At 38.6% G+C, this 22633-nt stretch overlaps 2 protein-coding genes and 1 non-coding gene across 5 annotated transcripts in view; all 3 read left to right on the forward strand.

Annotated features, from left to right (window-relative positions):
* Positions 1 to 22633, forward strand: part of KIF15 (kinesin family member 15) — a 56309-nt gene that overhangs the window by 21111 nt on the left and 12565 nt on the right. For 2 of the 3 annotated variants that reach the window (XM_043885224.1, XM_043885226.1), the window contains exons 8-26: positions 1056 to 1265; positions 3122 to 3247; positions 3591 to 3713; positions 6221 to 6344; positions 6891 to 6967; positions 7190 to 7399; positions 8300 to 8477; positions 9920 to 10085; positions 10831 to 10972; positions 11671 to 11868; positions 14104 to 14211; positions 14478 to 14583; positions 15573 to 15738; positions 18263 to 18413; positions 18575 to 18660; positions 19646 to 19715; positions 20102 to 20188; positions 20780 to 20884; positions 21714 to 21836. In XM_043885224.1, the coding sequence (XP_043741159.1) occupies positions 1056 to 1265; positions 3122 to 3247; positions 3591 to 3713; positions 6221 to 6344; positions 6891 to 6967; positions 7190 to 7399; positions 8300 to 8477; positions 9920 to 10085; positions 10831 to 10972; positions 11671 to 11868; positions 14104 to 14211; positions 14478 to 14583; positions 15573 to 15738; positions 18263 to 18413; positions 18575 to 18660; positions 19646 to 19715; positions 20102 to 20188; positions 20780 to 20884; positions 21714 to 21836 (2556 nt within the window). The remainder of the gene's footprint in view (positions 1 to 1055; positions 1266 to 3121; positions 3248 to 3590; positions 3714 to 6220; positions 6345 to 6890; positions 6968 to 7189; positions 7400 to 8299; positions 8478 to 9919; positions 10086 to 10830; positions 10973 to 11670; positions 11869 to 14103; positions 14212 to 14477; positions 14584 to 15572; positions 15739 to 18262; positions 18414 to 18574; positions 18661 to 19645; positions 19716 to 20101; positions 20189 to 20779; positions 20885 to 21713; positions 21837 to 22633) is intronic. The other variant, XM_043885225.1, reaches the window with a different exon arrangement.
* On the forward strand, positions 1369 to 1475 carry LOC122683335. The gene has a single exon (XR_006337687.1). It is a non-coding gene; the product is annotated as a U6 spliceosomal RNA (small nuclear RNA).
* On the forward strand, positions 11946 to 13408 carry LOC122682493 (peptide chain release factor 1-like, mitochondrial). The gene is given in 2 exon segments (XM_043885231.1): positions 11946 to 12339; positions 12389 to 13408. A coding segment is annotated over 1 exon segment (717 nt). The 5' UTR covers positions 11946 to 12339; positions 12389 to 12555; the 3' UTR covers positions 13273 to 13408.

Here is a 22633-nt window from a genome sequence, read left to right on the forward strand (position 1 = left end):
CCAGGGAAGTCCCACACTTTTTTTAAGCTAATAGTATTTTGAAATTTATCTCATGTTTGAGGATTGCTGTTTCTCTTTGCAGCTGTGTAAATGTCATTATTTATCTAATATTTAATATACAGTATTTGGTGTTATGAAAAGGAAGCATGAATTATTAACCAAAAAACAAAAGATATAAACAATTTCTTTTTATGCCGTTGACTGGTTAATAGGGTTATAACAGCTGTATTCATTGAGTATATGTGCTGAAGCCTATACTAACTTCTTTGTATGCATTATTTAATTTTTATCTGCTTTTTGAGGTAAGCTACTAATTCCTTTATTTATCCAATACATATGATGACCTTGCCACTCAAAAATGTAGTTCTCAGACTATCAGTGTCACCTGGGAGCTTGTTAGAAATGCAGGATCTCAGCCTCTACTTCACGTCTACTGAATCAGAATCTGAATTTTAATGGGGCTGAGTGGTTAGCGTGCATATTACAGTTGAGACGTTCTGCACTGTGAGGGAGGTACTCATATTCCCATTTTACACATGTGGGACTGAGCCTCGGAAAGGTCACTTGGCCCCAGACCACACAACTGGTAGATAGTGGAGAGAAGGGTTGAGCTGGTATTCATCTGATTTTAGAGCCTGCTATCTGAAGCATGTAGCCTGCCTGCCATAGGGAATAGGAAGTGAAAACAAATACTCTGAAGACCAAAAGGACTGACAAAACTTTGGGCTTGAAGGTAATTTTGAGATTTACTTTATCTGACTTCTCATAGTTTTGGTTAAGAAAAGGGTTTAGACAGATTTTACGACTTGCATTAATACAAATGGAGAAATGGCAAAACCCATTCTAGATCCTATGCCTTCTGATTTCCTGCTTGTTCGGTTTCATGACCTAGAGAAGAAACAAAAAAGGAAAGGGAAAGGAAAATTAGCTTGCATCCTTGCGTATGTTCCTCAGTAGACCAGTAGTCTTGCACCACCCTTTACAGATTTCCTGCTGATGTTTGTAGGTGCTGTGAAAACGTGGAAGTTGTGATCGTGTATTTTCCTTTTGCCTAGGTGTTGTCTGGAGGGTGGAGAAACAGACGTGTCGCATCGACATCAATGAATAGAGAATCCTCTAGGTCTCATGCAGTCTTTACAATTACAATAGAATCAATGGAGAAAAGCCATGAAACTGTGAATATACGGACCTCCCTTCTCAATCTGGTGGATTTGGCAGGATCTGAAAGGCAAAAGGACACCCATGCAGAAGGCATGAGATTAAAGGTAAGATTGGAATTATGGTCTTCAATTCAAATTGACTGAGAATTAGAAGTCAACACCAAGCTCAGTAATTTGATGGCTACAAAGCATTAAGAAATTGGTTCTAGTGCTCGCTTCGGCAGCACATATACTAAAATTGGAACGATACAGAGAAGATTAGCATGGCCCCTGCGCAAGGATGACACACAAATTCGTGAAGCGTTCCATATAAAAAAAAAGAAAAAAAGAAATTGGTTCTGTCCTAAAGGTATGGAAATTTTGTTGTAGTGTAGGGACAGTAAACATACAGGGGATATGACAAGTGTCAGGAGCAAGAGTATTTGAATTCACTGTCACCCAAAAGGGCCGATGGTATGAGTGCTAGCAGGGTTCAGAGGAAGAAGAATATGACATGCCCCTTACTTGGGGGAAGTGTGGGAAAGAAGTTGTTCTTGAGTTAAGGATTAAGGACTTCATTCTCGGCTAAGGCATTACCAGAGGGTCTCAGTAATATGAATTACTAATGTATTGTGGTCTTCCCAGGTGTCTCATGGTTAAAGAATCTGCCTGCAGTGCGGATGTGGGTTCAATCCCTGGGTCAGGGAAGATCCCCTGCAGGAGGGTACAGTAACCCTCTCCAGTATTCTTGCTTGGAGAATTCCGTTGGGTTGAGGAGCCTGGCAGGCTACAGTCCATACAGTCTCAGAGTTGGACACCACTGAAGCGACTGAGCACACATGCATATGTATTGTAACATGTACTGTCAGCAGAATGTGTGGGTTCTCCGTGTTAGGATATGTGGGTGCAGATAGCGAAGTCTCAGAAATGGTAGAGGAGAGTGTGCTGTTTGCCGTGAAAGTGAGGATTTGAGCCTCCTGAGCTCTCAGACAGCTTCAGGCTATCTCACATCTGTGTTTCTATGGTGACATAAGGCAAAGAAAAATAGCATGTGTTCATAATAGGATAAATGCTGGGTCTATTCTAAATGCTTCATATAAAACTATTTAACCTTCCTAAGAATTCTAGGATGTGATACTGTTATCCTTTCTATTTTGAAGAAACAGAAGTAAATTTTCCAGGGGCATGTGATTGAGTTGAGCTGAGATTCAAGCAGTAGTCCAGCTCCATAGACTGTGCTCACAACTGTGCCCCTAAACCACTTTTAAGGATGGTAACAGTGGCAGCTCTGAACTCAGTGCATCTTGCTTAATAATTTCCATTTCTCCTCTCTTTTTTCTATACTCCCATCTCTGCAGACTCAGTTATCAAAAATACGCTGCCTGAAGTAAAAGGTTTAACCCAAACATTTTTCTCCCTAAACTACTCTTAAAGAAATCTTATGTTTACATATAATAAACATAAATTTTAATTTACATCTGATAAATGTAAATTCTAATTTACAGAATTAGAATGAATGTTCTCTTATCTATAACATGTTCATTAAGAGCTTCGTGGGACATGGGAGTGGGACGTTAGTTACCATACCTTTATAATGTAACAAACATTTTAACATAAAAGGCTTGAAAAATATGCCCATAATTTACTACTTTAACGTGTTTTCCTCTGTTCTTGATTTTATCCCTGCCTATAGGTCAGTTGAAAACTATTACAATCATGAGTTGATAACAGTATTTTTTTCCTTCAGTGATTTTTGTGTTTGAATTTGAATAGTATTAGAATTGCAGTGTGTGCCTCAGTAGGAAAAGGTTAGGGGACAGTTGAGGACATCTTTTTGCTGAAAAGTTACTTACCCTTAACTAATGTTGTCCCTGTTTTGCCTTTCCATTCAAACTTACCACCCTGCTAGGTATATTTTAATTCAAAATACTAAAAAGAAATCAATGCACCTCAATTTTTGTTCTTTTTCCCTAACACCGTAGGAAGCAGGTAACATAAACCGATCATTGAGCTGCCTGGGCCAGGTGATTACTGCACTTGTCGATGTGGGTAATGGAAAACAGAGACATATTTGCTACAGAGACTCCAAACTTACCTTCTTACTCCGGGTAAAGTAGATCACTGGGTTCCTGAGCCCCTTTTTTGGTTATGCTCACTATGACATTCTATTTTTTTATGTTCTTCTGCTTTATGACTTATCACAGGGTATTGAATATAGTTGCCTGTGTTATATAGTAGAATCTTGTTTTTTATCCATCCTATGTATAATAGTTTACATCTGCTAATGCCAAACTCCCAGTCCTTCCCTCCCCCACCTCCCTCCCCTTTGGCAACAGAGAACAAATCTGTTCTCTATGTCTGTGAGTCTGTTTATGTTTCATAGGTAGGTTCGTTTATGCCGTATCTTTTGGTTTCTCCCCTGAAATGTGTACCATTTATATCATTAAACAGGATTCCCTTGGAGGTAATGCCAAAACAGTCATAATTGCAAATGTTCATCCTGGATCTAGGTGTTTTGGTGAAACCCTATCAACGCTTAATTTTGCTCAAAGAGCCAAGCTGATTAAAAATAAGGTAAAATACTGAGTATATTTAAGTAAATTAAAAAAATATTGAAGCTTGCAATATCTCGCTTTTGTAATTGCCCTGAAATTAACATTAGCTTTTATTTATTTCTCTGTTGTGAAAGCCTAACTGTAAGCAAGGTTTCTGTTTTCATCTTTCCTAGCCTTCTGTATAGATCATGTAATTTGAGACCTAGATTAGGTCTTATGGTCATTATTGTTTGGCCTGTTTTTTTCTTAAGGGAAGGGAAAGTTTTTCCTTTGTAATTGGGCTGGAAACTAAATTTATGTTCCTAAACCATGCTAGCAGAGCTGGGTGCTGAGGGTTAGAGGATCCACTATGAAAATAATTTTGATGACCTTGACAAACTTTGTCTTTCAAGTTGTCTGAAACTCCAGGGATTCCTTGTTTTTCTTTCTATACCAGAAGTTTGGGACTTCCCTGGCAGTCCAGTGGTTAAGACTCTGCTTCCACCGCAGGGGATATGGGTTTGATACCTGGTCTGGGAACTGAGATCCCACATGCTGTACAGCATGGCCAAAAAGAGAGAGAGAGAAAAGAAAAAAGTTTATTTGATATTCTTTTATATCAGTGGTCCAAAAAGTTTTCATGTAAAGGGTCTAAGTGATAAATAGTTCCAGCTTCTTGAACTGTGGATTGTATGGTCTCTGCCCCAACTACTCATCTCTGCTTTTTTAGTAAGAAAGCAGCTGTAGATGCTGTGTAAACACATGAGCACGGCTGTGGTCAAGCAGCACTTGGCTAACCCCTGGTGCAGACTGTCAAAAGACCAAGGAGTTCCCCACCTGTTTTGGAGAGGTTGGTTGGAGGTCTCTTTGGTTCTAAACAGAAGAATCAAAATGTATATATTGGCAAATTAATTTCCTCTCTCCTTCAAAGGAGACAGTGGTCATTCTTACCCCACAAAATAGACTCCTGATGATCTCATCATGGTAAAAGCAAAGAGGTTCATGATACCTCTTCCACTGGATAAGTCAGAAGAGTATGGGTCTGGTTATTCATTCATTTTATTGGATTATGATCTCTTTGTGGGATATCTGTAATACAAGGAGGAGAAATCATTAGCATTTCCTGACCCTATCTCTTGGGACTTATTAGAAGTTTTTGGAAAATGGAAAGCTGCAGGGATAATTAAAATTATGACATCACCAATGTGAGATTGTGATGTCATAGTGTATAGGAATGCCTTGTGATGAGGCTGTCCTTAAGAAGCAGAACCAACTGGAAATGACTTCTTAACATATGAAATAAGAAAACTAGGAACCTTATACTAGTCACTATCAATGGTAAGTCCTCTGCTGCAGCTTCCCAGGGGAAAGTGACTCAGATACTGGGGACTTAAGAGTGAATAGTCCTTCCCAGTGGGCAGACCCAGCCTTAAGAGAGGAACATGGGGAGCTTCAGGCTGTCAGAGATTTCCCCCTCACTCTGGAGTATTGGTATTTGATTTGGTTGGTACTCAGCTGTTGGCTTTTTTTTATTATTATTATTTAAAAGTTTTTTTTGGCTCTGCCAAGTCTTAGTTGTGGCATGTGGGATCTAGTTCCCTAATCAGGGATAGAACCCAGGCCCGCTGCATTGGGAGCACTGAGTCTTAGTCACTGGGCCACCAGTGAAGTCCCCATTAGCTCTTGAGTCTTGTTAACACCGTGTGGGTTTTGTGAGACTTTGAACTCCTTAGAAGTCGTCTAATAGAAGACATTTCTTTGAAAGAGCATTTACTGTGATAATAAAACACAACTGGAGTTGTCAAACCACCTCCCCCTTCTATGAGGACTGTTAGGAAGACACAGGGTTGAATTTCTCTGGAGAAGGTGGAGCCAGGGGAGCTCAGGCCAGCCTGCAGTTCCTCACCCCTCTTTAGTGAGCAAAGACGGGGAGGTGACACTCAGGGAGGTGTTTGCCCTTCTTCATGGGGTGGGGCTGTCAGTCGCAGGAAGAAGCGGTATTAGGTAAATATACGCTGACCCCAGGAGTGAACCAGGATTCCCTGATAGCTCAGTTGGTAAAGAATCTGCCTGCAATGCAGGAGACCTGGGTTCAATCCCTGGGTTGGGAAGATCCCCGGGAGAAGGGAAAGGCTACCCATTCCAGTATTCTGGCCTAGAGAATTCCATGGACTATATATAGTCCATGGGCTCTCAAAGAGTCATACCCTACTGATTGACTTTCACTTTCACTTCACTTCACTTCAGGAGTGAAGCAGCCCAGCAGGGCCCAGGGCTTGTAAACAGATTAGAGACCTGCTTACTGTTTAGTGGGGCATAGGGAGGGGAGGGAAAGAGTCTGTGGTTCTAGGGTGATGGCACAGGGAAAAGAAGCCTCCCCTCCCCTCCAGCACACCAATTCTGGAAGCCTTCAGACTCTTGGTGAGATGTAAGTGTCAATCTGTTTGGTCTTCATCACTCCAAACCATATAAACAAATATAAACACAAGACTATATGACTCAAAAAGCATTCTTTTAATGGTTAAAAAAAAAAAAATTCTTGAACAGGCAGTGGTAAATGAAGACACACAAGGAAACGTGACACAGCTCCAAGCTGAAGTGAAGAGACTCAAAGAACAACTGGCCCAGCTTACCTCAGGGCAGATGCTACCAGAAAGCTTGCACACCGTAGGTAAGATGAGCTCAGTGTCCTTTAAGCTGAACTTAGGTGTGGATGTAGTGTGAGAGCCCTCTGATGACAGGCACAGCACTGTATGGCTCTCCAGATTCCCCACGAGTATCTGTTCCTGTTCATTTCACCTGCATAGAAACCAGACGTGGTTACCACAGGTACTGAATTCACAGTTACCGCAGGTGCTGAGTTCTGTGAGATGTGATGGGAAGGGAGTGTAGAAGTAATTTTGAAAATGCATCCCTGATCTAATAAGTGCTAAAAAAAGAGATACTAGTAAATCCCACTCAGATCCACTTCCAGATTCTGTCATTTGTCATCTTTATATGTTTACTGAATTGGATATCGGAGACTTACTTTTCTTTAAAGAATAGCTAATTTGTAGACCAAGTTAATTTGAAATTCATCATGTGGTGATGAGAATCTGATTCTTTTAGAGTAATAGAGAGCAGTCCATCAAAGGCTATTCCAGCTCATTGCTTATTAAGACTTGAGAGATAAAACATTTTTCCTGTTTCCTTTTCTTTTTTGCTGGACCCATTACAGACAAAGATGAGACTAACTACATCAAGTATTTCCGAGAGGCAATGTTATTCTTTAAGAAATCTGAACAGGAAAAGAAGGTATGAAATTTTACTATAAAAGGGATTCAAGATATTTTAGGCTTTCACTGTATGGAACTTTTCTGAGTGAAATAAATGGCAAAAGTCAGTAAAACAAAGGAAGACTGAAACACTTAACTTTGACTTTGCAATTAAATGTGAAGTTAGTGTTTGTTGCTTGGTTTGTGAAAATTTAGGGACGCCCAGTTATTTTTTTATGTCTAATCAAATTTTGAACTTAAGTCTCTGGTAGAAAAAGTTACGCAATTGGAAGATCTCACCCTCAAAAAAGAAAAATTCATTCAGTCGAATAAAATGATTGTGAAATTCCGAGAGGATCAAATAATGCGCCTGGAAAAGCTCCACAAGGAATCCCGGGGAAGTTTTCTGCCTGAGGAGCAGGACCGTTTGCTGTCGGAATTGAGGGATGAGATTCAAACTCTGCGAGAACAAGTGAGTACATGACATTCACAGTAACTCTAAATAAAAGAGATTCAGGACAAGTATAAATCAGTCACCAGACTGGTCAGCAGATTCTTGTAAGGCAAGAGAAAGTGTTTTAAATGAATTGAACTGACAGTATCATTACAGAATTTAAACACCCCCCACCCCACCGCATGCGTGCGCACACACACACACCCTATTTTTCTAAAATAGTAAAACCTGAAGGGAAAAGGGAGGAAGTTGTGATGTTGCTGCCATGGCACTCAGCCCCGGCAGGCCGGGTACAGTTCCTTCCAGGGGGTGGTTGGGGTTATCAGAGTCAGTTTGCAGTTGAGCTCATCGAAGTTTTGTTGTTTTTCCTTTTCCCTGGGAGGATGAATAGCTGACATCAGGCACATCATTAAGAAACAAAGATAATCTCTTATCACAGTATACATTTTTCAAGAGGTTTTTATGCATTTTCAAACCAGTACAGATATTTTGGCTTTTATTCCTTTTTGTGCACAAAAGACAGCTGACCATATACACTTTTCTGTGCCTCGCCCTTTTCATTTAGTATATCTTGAGAGGCATTCCCCTGTAGTCAGTAGAGAATTTTCTTATTATTTTCAGTGTGTTAACTGAAGCAGTCTCCTTTGCATGAAGAGTCTGCCACAGGGTACACCCTGTATGCTTATCATCGAAGGTGCCTGGGTGAGTTTCAAGAATAGATGGAGAAGTTTCAAATTTTCAGACCCAAACGTAGACTGGAGAGTTGTAGGATATGCACATGTTCAGTCTGATCGTAAAAACTGAGGTGCTCTCTAGTGCCTGTGGTGGCCACGGTGTTTTCTGCTGGTTTTCAGGAAAACTTGTTCTCTAAAATGGTCACGTTTGTAAATATATGTCTCTAATTCTTCCATGTCACAGATAGAGCACCACCCCAGAGTGGCAAAATATGCTATGGAAAATCATTCCCTCAGGGAGGAGAACAGAAGACTGAGACTGTTAGAGCCTGTGAAAAGAGCCCACGAAATGGATGCCCAGACCATTGCAATCCTGGAAAAAGCCTTCTTCGAAGTATCTGAAACAGAGAAAAATGACAAAAGTAAGGCATGATTGTTGTAAACATGTCTTCTAGGCGCAGGAAGATTGTTTATAAGGACCTTGATATGGCGTTGCCCTGAGGGTTTTCACTTTAGCCTCCAGACTTGGTGTGCAAATTTCCTATATACATACTTATTCTTCATGTAGGTGAATACATACCTATGAGCAAGGGAATACCCGTATATCTCTTTCTTGCAGATCTTGATACTTTACATTTTTATTAAATGGAATTTTCCTGTGTAAGTGGAATTTTCCTGTGTTAAATATTTGAAAAGTGCTTAACTAATGACAGTCTGAATGACTGTAGAGCTGAGATGTTTATCCCCCTGGTGAACAACTATGTGGTGTGAGAGATTGGTCAGAGTGGTCAGACTCATGGTCCAGCCAGCTCAGTTTTTGGTCCTGATGTCTTATTTGCAGGTCATCTTGCCACTGTCTGTTCTGTTAATTATATAGTAGTTCTTTAAGTTTACTGTTACTCTCTGAAAAGTGGTTTAGTTAGTACTAATCTAACTTATAGGCTTGGCAGCTATTAGTGTTAACGCTATGGGATTTGGTGACTGTCCGTATTTGCTCCATTCTTTGACTATTTTCATGGCCTTTTATCATACTCTTGTTTCGGTCCTTGTTTCTTTTTAGGTTGAAATGAATATAATTGAAATGAAGATATTGCAATGATAAATGTTTTTTAAATTTCCTTTTCCAAGCCTTTTTCCATTCTGTTATGAATTAACAAAAGAATAAAAATTCTTGGAGTATGGCTTGTAGAGAGACCATGATTTTAGATGCAAAGTTAAAATCAGGTTTTTTTTGTATTATATAACCTACAGTGCTGTATATTTCGTTGGCCATTTTGGCCTCAGTAGTACCTTAACTTACTATCTTCCAAAAATACTAATGGTAATTTCTGGACCTCACTATCTTCTAAACATCATTCTCTGAACAATTTTTATGTGGTATTTTCCCATACTGAAACTCAGTGGCACTCTTCAACAAATTCAGTCATCTAAGGAATTCCTAAAAATTAGTATTTTCTATCTGGTAGATGATACCAAGTTCTTTGAACTGGCTGCCTTTGCTGTTTATCTCCTTTGCTAAAAATTCATTGACTGTTGACACTAACTCATGCAAAATTCAACTGGTGATACTTCTCTATCCAGCAGTGTGGGTGTTATACTTCAGTCATTATTTGTTCCTTTCTCTTAATGGAAAAAGTGTTGCTTTAAATATGCCCCTTCATCCTGTTGCTTCACAACTTCGCAAAAACAACTTTTAATACTCTTCAACACACTCTGTTGTGTCTTATGTCTCCTCTTGAGTTACAGGCTCTTGTATTTTAGGCTTCGTTTTCCAATGATTTCTCATTTTTCCTCCTTATGCTTCAAAATTTATACTTAGCAGAGAACTTAGAAATTGTATTCTGTGATTTTCTGTCTTTCAAAGACCAGATTGTGTCCTTATTATCAGGTCAGCAAGGATTCTCCCCTAAAGCTCTGAAAGAGCCGTGTTCGTTAGCAAACACTGAGAAGTTAAAAGCACAACTCCTACAAGTTCACACAGAGCTGAATAATTCAAAGCAAGAGTATGAAGAATTCAAAGAACTAACTAGGTAAAGTATAAATACACATTCATACTTACTGTTTCAATATCCTTTAACGTTGGTTTGTCTAGTGTTTAGCATGGTTAGGATTTTAGTTGAGCATTTACCTTTAATATTCTAATGTAGCTGCTAACTTGTTTTGACATGAAGCAAAAGGGCTTGCATCTTGCTCTTTTCTTTTTCTTCACTCATTTTTTAAAAACTGAGGTACAATTGACCTCAAATTTTAGTCTTTTATAGTATATTTATTAAACTAGATGATACAAATCTTTTGAGGGATATACCTATTGAGATGAGTATCTGTTAAACTTATTTGTGAATTTTTTATCTGATCATAAAATTTAAATCATTGCTGTTATGAATTATGTTGGTATTTTTAGAAATTACAGTTTTGTTAGTATTCTTGATATACTGTTTAAAAGAAAACGGATAAACCACCTTCATGTTATATGTAACTAAGATTAATCCTGTTCTAAAAGATAAAGAAACATTTGTTTTAAAAATAATATATCACATGGAATTATTGTTGAATTATTTGGGCTTTTGAGTTGGAGCATACCATTTGCTAGTTGAATACTTTAAACAGTCATCAATCTCTGAACTGTAACCTCACCCAATTGGAAAATGAGGGTGATAATCTGCCAGAGTCTCTGATTAAAGGGATGATTATAAAGTTATGTGAGAGTATGAACTACTCTACAAATGTATGATATTACTTATTACCTGAAATACTCCATTTTATCTTATCTATTAGAAAAAGGCAGGTGGAATTAGAATCAGAGATTCAGTCCTTACAAAAAGCGAACCTTAATCTTGAAAACCTTTTGGAAGCAACAAAAGTCTGCAAGCGGCAAGAAGTTTCTCAACTGACTAAAATTCATGCTGAAACACTGAAGGTAGGTAATCTGAAGCTTAAATTGGTGGTGTCTAATTTTTCTTTTTTAATATTTATTTGTTTGCTGTGCTAGGCGTTAGCTGCAGCGTTCAAATCCTTAGTTGCGGCGTGTGGGATCTAGTTCCCCAAGCAGGAAATGAGCCTAGGCCCCTTGCATTGAGAGGGCTGAGCTTTAGCCACTGGACTACCAGGGATGTCCCTGCTATTTTATTTTTAAGTGGCATGACCTCTGGGTTTACCTTTTTTAAAAATCAACCTTACTTTCCTCACTAATTTGAACTTTCCATATATAAATTGTTCTATTTCTGGGCTTTGTATTTTCTTCCAGTGTTCTGACTGTTCACATGATAATGATGCATTGCTTTAATGACCATACCCTTTTATTTTTATATTGACCAGGGAAGTCTTCCTAAATTGTTCTTTTTAATAGTGACTTATTGCACATTTATTTTTTTGTATGAAGTTTTTGTATTGACTTATCAAGTTTTATTTTTAAAAACTTATGACAGTTTTGCCTGAGACTGCTTTGAATTGATAAATTTGTTTCCACATGGGCCTTTCTTCTGTGCTGGCTCTCAAGGATACTTTTTCTTTTCTCTTGATGAATAGAATTGTAATTTTATCCTCTATTCACACACTTACTAAATAAGTTATTCTTTTCATGTGTGCTAATGTTTTCCTAATAATTTTTTGCTGCAGATCATAACAACACCAACCAAGACTTACCAACTTTGGTCTCGACCACTACCGAAGTTTAGCCCTGAACTGGAGAGCTTTGGCTGTGCGCAAACCCAGAATTCTAGCAACTTGGATAATGATATCTTAAATGAGCCAGTGCCTCCTGAGATGAGTGAGCAAGCTTTTGAAGCCATTTCCGAAGAGCTGAGAATGGTACAGGTAATGCTCAGTTTTAGAAAGAAATAGACTTTCACTTCAATAAATTTTCTTTATCATTTTAACTCTTGGTAATAATCTGCAGTGTTTGAACCTGTTTAGTATCAAAATCATATCTTTTTAAGGATGTAAGGTCCTTGGGTTAGAAATCAACCTACTCTTGCTCTTTTAATCCACCTGGCAGTCTTGTCTGCCATGGTGGACTGACTGTAGTTACGCGCTCCCCGTTACTTTGGAATATTTTTCGGGGCTTTTGGGCCCGCCGGGATGTTGTCCCAGCCCGCCGACACCTCAGCTGCGGTAACCTGCCCCTGGAGGAGCTGTTTGCACGCGGCGGACCTCTGCGGACCTTCCTCGAGCGCCAGGTAGGCTCTGAAGCCCAGTTACAGGTCAGGCGGCCTGAGCTGGTGGCGGCGGCCAGACTTCTGAGCGACAAGGAGCAGGAGCTGCAGGAGACCCAGCACCTGCTGCATGGCTGCATGTTGTCCGTCAGATAGAGGAAAGAGGAGGTATATTTTGTAAGATGAAAATGAGGACTTAAGGAAACTTGCCGAAAATGAAATAACTTCATGTGAAAAAGAAATAGCTAAATTAAAGCAACAGATTATCTTACTTTTGGTTCCCTCAGAAGAAACAGATAAAAATGATTTGATCCTGGAGGTAACTGCAGGAGTTGGGGGTCAGGAGGCAATGTTGTTTACCTCAGAGATATTTGATATGTATCAGCAGTATGCTGCATTTAAAAGATGGCATTTTGAAACCCTGGAATATTTTCCAAGTGAAATAGGTGGCCTTAGACATGCGTCCGCCAGCATTGGGGGTTCAGAAGCCTATAAGCACATGAAGTTTGAAGGAGGTGTGCACAGAGTCCAGAGAGTGCCCAGGACAGAGAAGCAAGGCCGCATCCACACCAGCACCATGACTGTAGCCATCTTACCCCAGCCCACCGAGATTAACCTGGTGATTAATCCTAAGGATTTGAGGATTGATACTAAGTGAGCCAGTGGAGCTGGGGGGCAGCATGTGAACACCACGGACAGTGCTGTCCGGATCGTTCATCTCCCAACGGGTATTGTTTCCGAATGCCAACAAGAAAGATCTCAACTGAAAAATAAAGAGATGGCTATGAAAAAGTTACGTGCAAAACTGTACAGCCTGCAGCTAGAAGAAGAAACAAGTAAACGATACAATGCTAGGAAGATTCAGATTGGCACAAAAGGAAGGTCAGAGAAAATAAGAACATATAATTTTCCACAGAACCGGGTCACAGATCACAGAACAAACAAGTCACTTCATGATCTTGAAACTTTTATGCAAGGAGAGTACCTACTGGATGAACTTGTACAGTCATTGAAGGACTATGCTAATTATGAATCTTTAGTAGAAATTATTTCCAAAAAAGTTTAAGTTGATTTGTTACTAAAGATTTGTATAGATTCTGAAAATTCTGTTATAGCAAATCAGGTTGTGTATATACAGTGTTCTCTTGAACCACATGAGTTAACACAGTTGAGAGTAACATTTTTAATAAATAGCTAATTTATATATATAAAAAAAAAAAAATCCACCTGGCAGCATTTAGCAAGTCACTTTCTGCTCTCCTTGGGGTTTGGTTCTCTTGCGTATAAAAAGACCAGTTTGCCTCTAGCTTCTAGTTCCAGAACTGATTTATAAGACGGACTGTTATATATGCTAAAGAAGATGAAATAGTTGGAAAGAATCTTATGATAGTTCAAATTTTAGACAGCTTTCTGTATATTTGAAATAATGCATGAAGTTTGTTTACCTCAAAATTCAGTGATTTATTTTTTGTACAAGTTTTTCTACTGTCTAGTAAAACTTGAAGCTACATCACCGCAAGTTCTGAAAGTTTACCTTTCACAGACGTGGAGGCCTTTCTGGTGAGGTCACTCAATATAGGCCTGAGGAAGCATCAAAGAAGTCTTAAGATGGCTCTGATTTATTTATTTTTTTTAAGATGGCTCTGATTTAGTCGTTGATTTTAGTTTAATCGCTTCTTTCCTTTGTGCTTCAAATTACCGACTTTGACAGGCCACGAGTATAATTCTGAACCATGAGAAATCATCAGTATAGTCTGTTTTTTGGCTCCATACTGGCTTTTGATACCTTTGTCCATATGAGGTTTTGCATTGTGTATTTTTTAATGCAGGAGAAATGGTGGAATGTTTGAGATGTTCATTAAAAGTATTTTTGACCCCTGAAGTTCTTGTGTTGCAGGAACAAATGAGTGCCCTTCAAGTCAGGTTGGATGAAGAAGAGCATAAAAATGTAAAGCTTCAGCAGCAGATTGACAAACTGGAACATCATTCTACTCAGATGCAGGAGGTGAGATTGCAAGCATGACCTCAGAAAATGTCTGAACCTCAAAGTAAGAACCTGTCAGGAAGGAAGTGACCTAGGAAGCTTGGGTCACAATCTATTTGAGTTGTATTCCCTTACTTTGTTATTTCAGCGACTCCTCTGATAAGGAGACACACACCCCTAGTCTGAATTTAAAACTGCATTTGAAAAACAGAAACAAAGTGATTTATTTGTTGTGTGTTTTAGCTTATCAGTATTCCTCTTCCAGTAAATTGGTCTCTTTCCCAAAGCTTTTCTCATCAGAAAGAACTGATTGGACCAAACAGCAGCTGGAGCATCTCTCTCAGTTGAATGTCCTTGAAAAGCAGCTTCAAGACACACAGACCAAGAATGACTGTGAGTCTGAACACTGGGAGCTTCCTAATCTAAATGCTGTAATTCAGTAACTTTTTACTAATATGGCTTAGTGGTGTGTCTGTGTTTTCAGTTGGTTGGTCATGTTTGTTTTAAATTGGACTAGATGAGTAATAGTTATATAAAGGGTCATTTTCTCCAAGACTGCTCTCAAAACAATGATACAACTGTTTGCTTGAAGTTTTAAGACCACTTTGAAAATGCAGTGTCTTAAATGCATATGATGAATGTTTTAAGAATTTTAGTAATGACAAAAAAAGCATAAATTATAAATTTGTATATATTTGTAGATATGGGAATGTCATTTAATTCCCAGTTTTTCCAGTTTATGTCTCCTTTTATCAAAGTGTTTACAGTAGTTTACTAAGACAAAAAAGAAAGCCGTTCTCTTTTGTTTGATCTATTAAAAAGTTGCCCAGTTTTAAAATCTCTTGCGTTTTTTCTTATATTAAGAATTTTGATGCACATTCTACAGGAGAAATGTAGAAAAATCAAATGACCTACATGTGAGGGTCAGATACTAACTTTTTTTGGGGTAGGAATATATCAAAATTCGGGCTTTCCTGGTAGCTCAGTGGTAAAGAGTCCACCTGCCAATGCAGGTGATGCAGGTTCGCTCCCTGGGTCAGGAAGATCCCCTGGAGAAGGAAATGGCAACCCACTGCAGTATTCTTGCCTGGAGAATTCCATGGACAGAGGAGCCTGGCCGTCTACAGTCCACGGGGTCGCAAAAGAGTCGCAACTAAAACAACAACATACCAAAGTCCATGGGTGAGGGAGAGGAAGAAAATAGAAACCTCAGTGTTCCTGGATACCTCCCACTCAGTAGTTCAACATTTTTACACTCAAAATGGTCTCTTCAGCTTGTTTTTGCTGATGTGTGAAGGGTACCTATCAAATTTATTTGCCTATTGTGTAAAAACGCATGTGACAAAAAGCCTGTTAAGATTTATTTTGTTTCTTTGTTTTAGATTTGAAAAGTGAGGTACATGACCTGCGAGTCGTTCTTCATTCTGCAGACAAGGAGCTCTCTTCGGTGAAACTGGAGTACAGTTTATTCAGAGAGACTCAGGAGAAAGAACTCAACAGCCTTTCCGAAAGACACATGCAGGTCCAGCTTCAACTGGATCATGTCAGGTAGGGTTGTTCTCTTCTGCTCTCAAGCTGCCTGATTGGCTTGTCACCTAGGACTACTTAAAGCACAAGTGCTGTTTACCCAACTCAGGCTAGTTTAAAAGATTCAGGGGTAATTTATTGGGACTTCCCTGGCTGTCCAGTGGTTAGGACTCTGCTTTCATTGCCGAGGGCCCAGGATTGACACCTGGTCAGGGAACTAAGACCCAGCAATCTGTTCCAGGTGGGGCCCAGCATGTGGGGCCACAGGGGGGAAAAATGGTAATTTATTGATACTGGGAAGCCCCAGAGGTGATTTTGGTTTCAGGGACAGACTAGATTGAGTCTCAAACAATATTGTCAGTATGCACTCCCTTCTCTTCCCACCACCCCTGCCAAGCTTATCTTCCTCTCTTCCTCCCTGCTTCGGTACTCTGTTTCCCTCTGTGTATTGTCCTCATTCTCTTCTGCTGTTGAGAACCTTCCTCTTTTTGACAGGAAACAGACTGCCTCAGACAGCTCCATCTTCTGTCTTCTGGTGTAACAATCCCTGCAAAGAAATAGTGTCTCCCAATTGCCATATATCAATCCCAGAGAAAATTGCGGTTACTCTTGCTGGAGTCACCTGCTTACTTTTGGACCAGTCATTTACCAAGGGTTGGCCCAACCTGGGTGATGTGCCTGTTCCCTCTCGAGAGGGAAGGGTGTGCTCTTCCTGGACAGTACAAGGCAGACCAGATCAGTAGTAGTCCCTGTTGTCCGCCGGAATGCCAGAGGCTGGCTAGTTAGTCAAGTGCTGGTCATCTTGAAACAAAGTAATCTTAAAGATGTAAACTGCTTGTTTCCACTGTTTTTTTTTTCTTACTAATTTCAGCCTTTTGTAAAATATAACTTAAAGCTATCCTATGGTTTTGATGCTACTTCCTGAGTATGCCAATAATTTAATAGTGGACATTTTGATCATGATACTCTGAGTGTGATATGAGCGTGACTCCTCACTCTAGAAAGGCTACTAATAGACAACCTTGAATTGAATTTTTATAGACTTTGCAAAAACTAAACTTTGTAATGCTTGAGTGGTTTCTGAATATACAATAAGGAATTAAAAATAGAGGACAGAAACTTGAGGCCTGCAGGCCAAATCATCCATAGACATGTTTTTGTTGGACCTGACCAGTGTGGTCTGTTTTTTTAATTTCTTTCTTTCTTTTTTTTTAAATTTTTTTGTCACGCTGCATGGCATGTGGGATCTTAGTTTCCCAACCAAGGATTGCAGCTCGGAGTCCAAACCACTGGGCCACCAGGAAAGTTCCCCAGTGTGACTTAAAAAAAAATAAAATAATAACATTTTAAAAATTGAGATCTTTCCTATAAATATCCAAAAATCCAACAAGGGGGTGGCTCTGGGCCCACTTTCTTGCCTGGCAGCCATCCTTTAGTGCAGGGGGACCCTGTGCTGAGTTAGTGCAACCTCCGCCCCCTGCACCATCCGCCAGCACCAAGGCTGGTGATCAGTGGCCATTTATCAACACTGGTGCACTGTTCCTTTTTCTTAGACCTGGCATTGTTTTGAACATCTAAATCACAAAATCTTATCTTGGCTCTGTCGTCAGTGAATTTTGTGTGATCTTTTTGCACTCAATGTGTTGTCCATTGAGTATGTCACTTACTGAGCTGCGTAAACACCATCATGGCTCTCACAGGTTGTTGAGACCTTAGAGTGAAACAGCACAACTGCCATATATTTCTTGAATTATTTTATCTGTTTTATGTATACAATTTGTGTCATAAACACATATGTTCCCCTTCCCTACCATGTATGGTCTTTAGCAATTTATAATTTGCTGCTTCTGCTCTGCTTGGAGTTCATGGAACCAGATAGTTCCAGGTCTGTTAGCCTTCTGTATACAAGCTGGGATATCTGTTTTGAGTGGTCCAGAGATCAGTTCATTGTTTACCAGTTCTTGGATGAACTCTTGATGTTTGAGCATGTCACAGTATGTTGTGAAGCAGAATAAGAGGGTGAAAACCTAAAAAGTAGTAAATAATAATCTTGTGACTTAAGAAAATAGTTCTATCCTGAAGGAATTTATTCTCTTGCTCAGGACCAAGCCATATTTGCCATCTTGAAAAGTCTTCCTGGAGTTGGAGAATATGTGCTGAGTGAATAGAGTTGAGCTAGCAACAAAATTAAGTCAGTGGCCAGTCTTTGGCTTACAAAGGGGTTAGGTCTGGACCTCCCTAAATGAGTCTCATCACCTGAAATTACCAATCAATTAAGCGTATCTGGTTGACTCCATGGGAGAAAGAATGAGGAAATAGGTGGCTGCAGGCTGACACACTCACCCTGTCTTCTCCATCCCCCTCACACTAATGTTTGTACATCATGACCATTTCACACAAGTCTGTGAGAAGCTTTATTATCAGTCAGGCTTCTGTAAGTTGGGAATGGTCTATAAATGGGATCAGTGAACTGCAGATAAATCTGGCGAGCAGAACTACATTTAACATCTCTATTTACATTTGTAAAAATGTTTTCCTGATAAAGATTAGAAAATGAAAAGCTGCTTGAGAGCAAAACCTGCCTACAGGATTCCTATGACAACTTACAAGAAGTAATGAAGTTTGAAACTGACCAACTTTCAAAAAGCCTCCAAAACTGCAAAAAAGAAAATGAAACTCTGAAATCTGATCTGAATGTAAGTTAAGAAAGGTACTGGTTATTGATGAATTTGTGCTGGATGTGTGACTATTTGACCTCTTCCTGACTTGTTTAATAGCCCATTGTGGCTACCACCTGGAAGGTATTCCGTGTGTTTGTTGACTACCCGTTAAAATCTAATATAACATTGTCTTTTAGAATTTGATGGAGCTTTTTGAGGCAGAAAAAGAACGCAATAACAAATTATTATTACAATTTGAAGAAGATAAAGAAAACAGTTCTAAGTGAGTGCTATTTATCTTTCCCATGGTTGACTAGAATATCATTTACTACTACATTCTTTATCTTGTGGGGCCTTTTTTTTTTTATTGCTATAGCCTGTTAGGTTTTTTTTTTTTTTTTTTTAATTTCAAAATGAATATCAGATTCTTTGGTATAAATAGCTATGTAGAGAAACTTAATTTTTCAAAACATTTAATAACTATCTACAGTGTTTTTTGAATGAATAGCAATTGGTGGTGATCAGAACTCAGGACCTTCTGTAAATAAATCATGGTATTTATTATTGGAAGATGGGAACTGGTTTATTTCTACTATAAACCAGTAGAAATGATTTCTGCTCTTTTCTACTATTCTTTCTCTCTCTGTTCCTTTATTCTTCTGGTCCTTAACATGAATGCCGTTGTCTTTCTTCCCTCTCTCAGAATCCTTCTCCTTGGTGATCTCTCTCAGTCTCTTCGTTTCAGCCAACAGTAGGATAATTACTCTAGTAAGAAGAATTTGTGTTAGTTTATTCAGCAGATACTTATAAAGTTCTTGTGAGACAGATTCTTTTCTAGTTCCTGGTATACAGTAGTGACTTTTATCTATTTGGGAAAGACAGTTAACATTTAGTCTTTCATTCAGATGCTTAGTGATAGCCAGCAAGCCAGGAACTATTCTAGTAAATGCCAGGACATTTAGAGATAAGACAATGAACAAAATATCCCCACCCTTAGGAGGTTTAAATGAGAGATAGGTGATAAATAAATGCTTCATGTTATGTTAGGGAGTCCTAAGTACTCTGGAGAAAAATAAACTATCCTGGCACAAACTGGGTCCTCGTTAAATAACTACTGAAGAAACTAGTTCAAATTTCTGATCCTAGTGGAATGCAATTCCTAATACTGTGTAGGAAGTTCAGTTGCATTGAGTGTCTTTTTCCTGAATGGACTCAGTTCCTGTTTCCATTGAATGAGTCATGACTAAAAGATAATTCTTCTTTTCCAGAGAAATCTTAGAAGTACTTGAAGCTGTACGTCAGGAGAAACAGAAAGAGAAGGCCAAGTGTGAGCAGCAGGTGAATGTCCTCTACTCTTAACTATGAAATTTGAAGTTTGTAAATTTTATTCCTGATATCTAAATAAGTTTGTTATAAAAGCTGTTCCAGGTTTCAGATATTGAATATTGGTAATAAAAAGATAGAGTTGGTTGTATTATTTTCAGCTCTTGTTTTTCTAACCCCCAGATGGCCGTAATATTAATTTGTTGGTGGTTTCCTGATGGAGACCACAAAATCATTGTCTTTTGGCTCAACTTTTTGTTTTCAAATATTACACCTTAGTGTACACTGTTTAATACAAAAAGCAAATTTCAACTCCTTTTTTTTTGTTTTTTTAATATATATGCATGGTTAACTTGATGTAATTTAATTCTCTTTCTAAAAATATTAATTTCCCCCCATAGATGGCAAAAGTACAGAAACTAGAAGAGAGTTTGTGTGCTACTGAAAAACTAATCAGTTCTCTGGAGAAGTCTAGAGACGCTGACAAGGTAGGTAGAGGTTGAGGCTGTAGCCCCCTGTGCATTCCTTATAAATGCTCCCTTCACAATGTGGTTTCCTGCTCCCAAGGGCAGCCAGCATTTCTGTATGTATTTAGGCTGTGCTCATCTTCCAAAGTTCCTGGAGAATGAGGTCTTTTAAGTAACTTTCCTCGTAACTTGAAGTGCCAACTGTTAAGTCACAACTGCAGTGTTTCTAAAACACATCCCTACCCCTTTTAACTAAGATGCCATTAATGCAACCTCTTACCATTGATTGTCAGTCCCCTGATATGAATACTCAAATCCCTGGTGTTGGCTTTAACTAGAATATGTATGCCTGAACATATAATTAGATATATACATTCCTTTTATGTCTAACTCTTATTCATTCATAAAACCAATACAAATGATGACAATGTTAGAAAAGCATTAAAATATAAATTGATAATATCATGTGATGATATGAATAATGTAATGTGATGCATGATATTCTAAAATAAAAGTGACTTCTGTTGTCCTTTGGAAAGGTAAACTATTTATCATTAAAGAATGATCTCTTTGCTTTCACTCGGTATGAAGATACCTTTCTGTCCTTGTCAGGAAGTTGTAACTGACCTCATGAGCCAGATCCAGGAGCTAAGAACCTCAGTCTCTGAGAAAACAGAAACCATAGACACCCTGAGACAAGAACTGGAGGACATCAACGTAAGTTCTTTCATCAACAAGATATTAAAATTGAGCACAAGACACAGTTCACAGACTCAAAAGGTTAATAGATGCTTCACACAAAAGTAAGGTTCTGTGTTCACCCAGGTTTGGAAATATGTATTGGTGAAAGCTCAGCATGCTTGGGTATCTGCAGAACCTGCAGAACCTTTAGCATGTTGACATGCTGTGTGCGTCTCAGGAAGGCAAAATCACTTGTAGTATTTTTCAGACCTCACTGACCTGGAGAGAGTACACTCTCTGCACATTAGGGAATTGCTGATCCAGACCAGATCAGAAACAGATTGGCTGTTGTCTCTGATGGTTAAGGGTATGTGGTGTTCCTTAATTGCTTAAAAAAAAATTAATAGCATATTTTAGTGATGTGCAGAAATGTCAGTGGTTTAAAAAATGAGTTTGTTTTTCTATTATTGGACTTTATAACTTCCTAAAGTAAATACTTAATCTTTCTGCATATAAATGGTGATGCTTCCTCCATGCCTTGGGTCAAGGTAAAGTTTTTTTGTTAATGTTCCTCACTCCTCTGCTCCAAAGGGAGTTTGTTGCACTCCATACTAATTTCTGATAAAGATGACAAAACCAGATGTATTTTCACTGATACCTGCAGGACTTTTCCACTTCTCTTTTGCAATTCATACATTTACTGTTCCATTCCTTCATTCAACAAATAGTTATTAAACTAATTTGTGTTAATCTGGTCAACATCTTAGAACTCAGACTCATTCTTCAGTTACTAGAGTATTATTACTGTAAAAATAAACTGATAATAAGGCAGACAGATCTTGTATCATAATTTTCTTTTCTGTAGGGCAAATACAACTCTGCTTTGGCTGACAAAGAAGAGAGCAAAGCATTGATTAACAGACAGGAAGCGGACATTCTGGATCTCAAAGAAGCCCTGAGACTGAGAATACTCTCTGAAGACATAGAGGTAAATGTTAACACATCATGACTCTTTTTGCTTTTTTTAGTTGTCATATGTTTATGTGTATATTCATGAATAAATATAAGACTTTTTAAAAGGAATAAGTCATAATTAGGACCATTTTCCCTAAGGTAGTTATACAATTGGTAGATAACACTAAGCTTGTTATATTTTGTTTAGTTGATTTATCTTCGTTCATTTGTGTAACTGACCCTCTTCTGAAAAGGAAGCAGAGTGAAAATTACACTTACCTGGATGTAGTGGCAGCAACAGGGAGCAAAGAAAGGGCTGATTAACCTCACAGTAGCTTCTTGTGTTTTAGCTAAAACAGATTTTGTTTTGTTGTTGATGTAAATGTATTTTTAAAAAAATTAAGCAGTACTGTCATGTGGTTCAACCTTCAAAATATTTAGAGCAATATCCTTGTGTATCCTTCCAGAAATATTTTTGGCTAGTCCTATATACCTTAATGGGAGCCCACTATGTATACTGCTTTGCATTTGCTTTACAAATAGTTTTCTTGCTACCCGTGAAACAAATTCAACGAGTATTTATTGAACCCTCCTGTCATATGATCTATACTTGTTTTGCATTTGGGAATAGAAGAATGATTGAAACAGAGTTATTTACCATGAAGCATGCAGTCTTAGCTTAAGAGGTAGATGTGTTATGAGGTAATGAAAGACTTGGGAGCCCAGAAAAGGAAGCAGTTATGCCTGGAAAATTCCTAAGAGCTTCCAGAAGGAAATAGTATTTATACAGGATTTTGTGAGGGAGGGAAGTGTGGCGGTTGTGAATATTTG

Source organism: Cervus elaphus, chromosome 24 (genome assembly GCF_910594005.1).
Source record: "Cervus elaphus chromosome 24, mCerEla1.1, whole genome shotgun sequence".
Classification (NCBI taxonomy): Eukaryota; Metazoa; Chordata; class Mammalia; order Artiodactyla; family Cervidae; genus Cervus; species Cervus elaphus.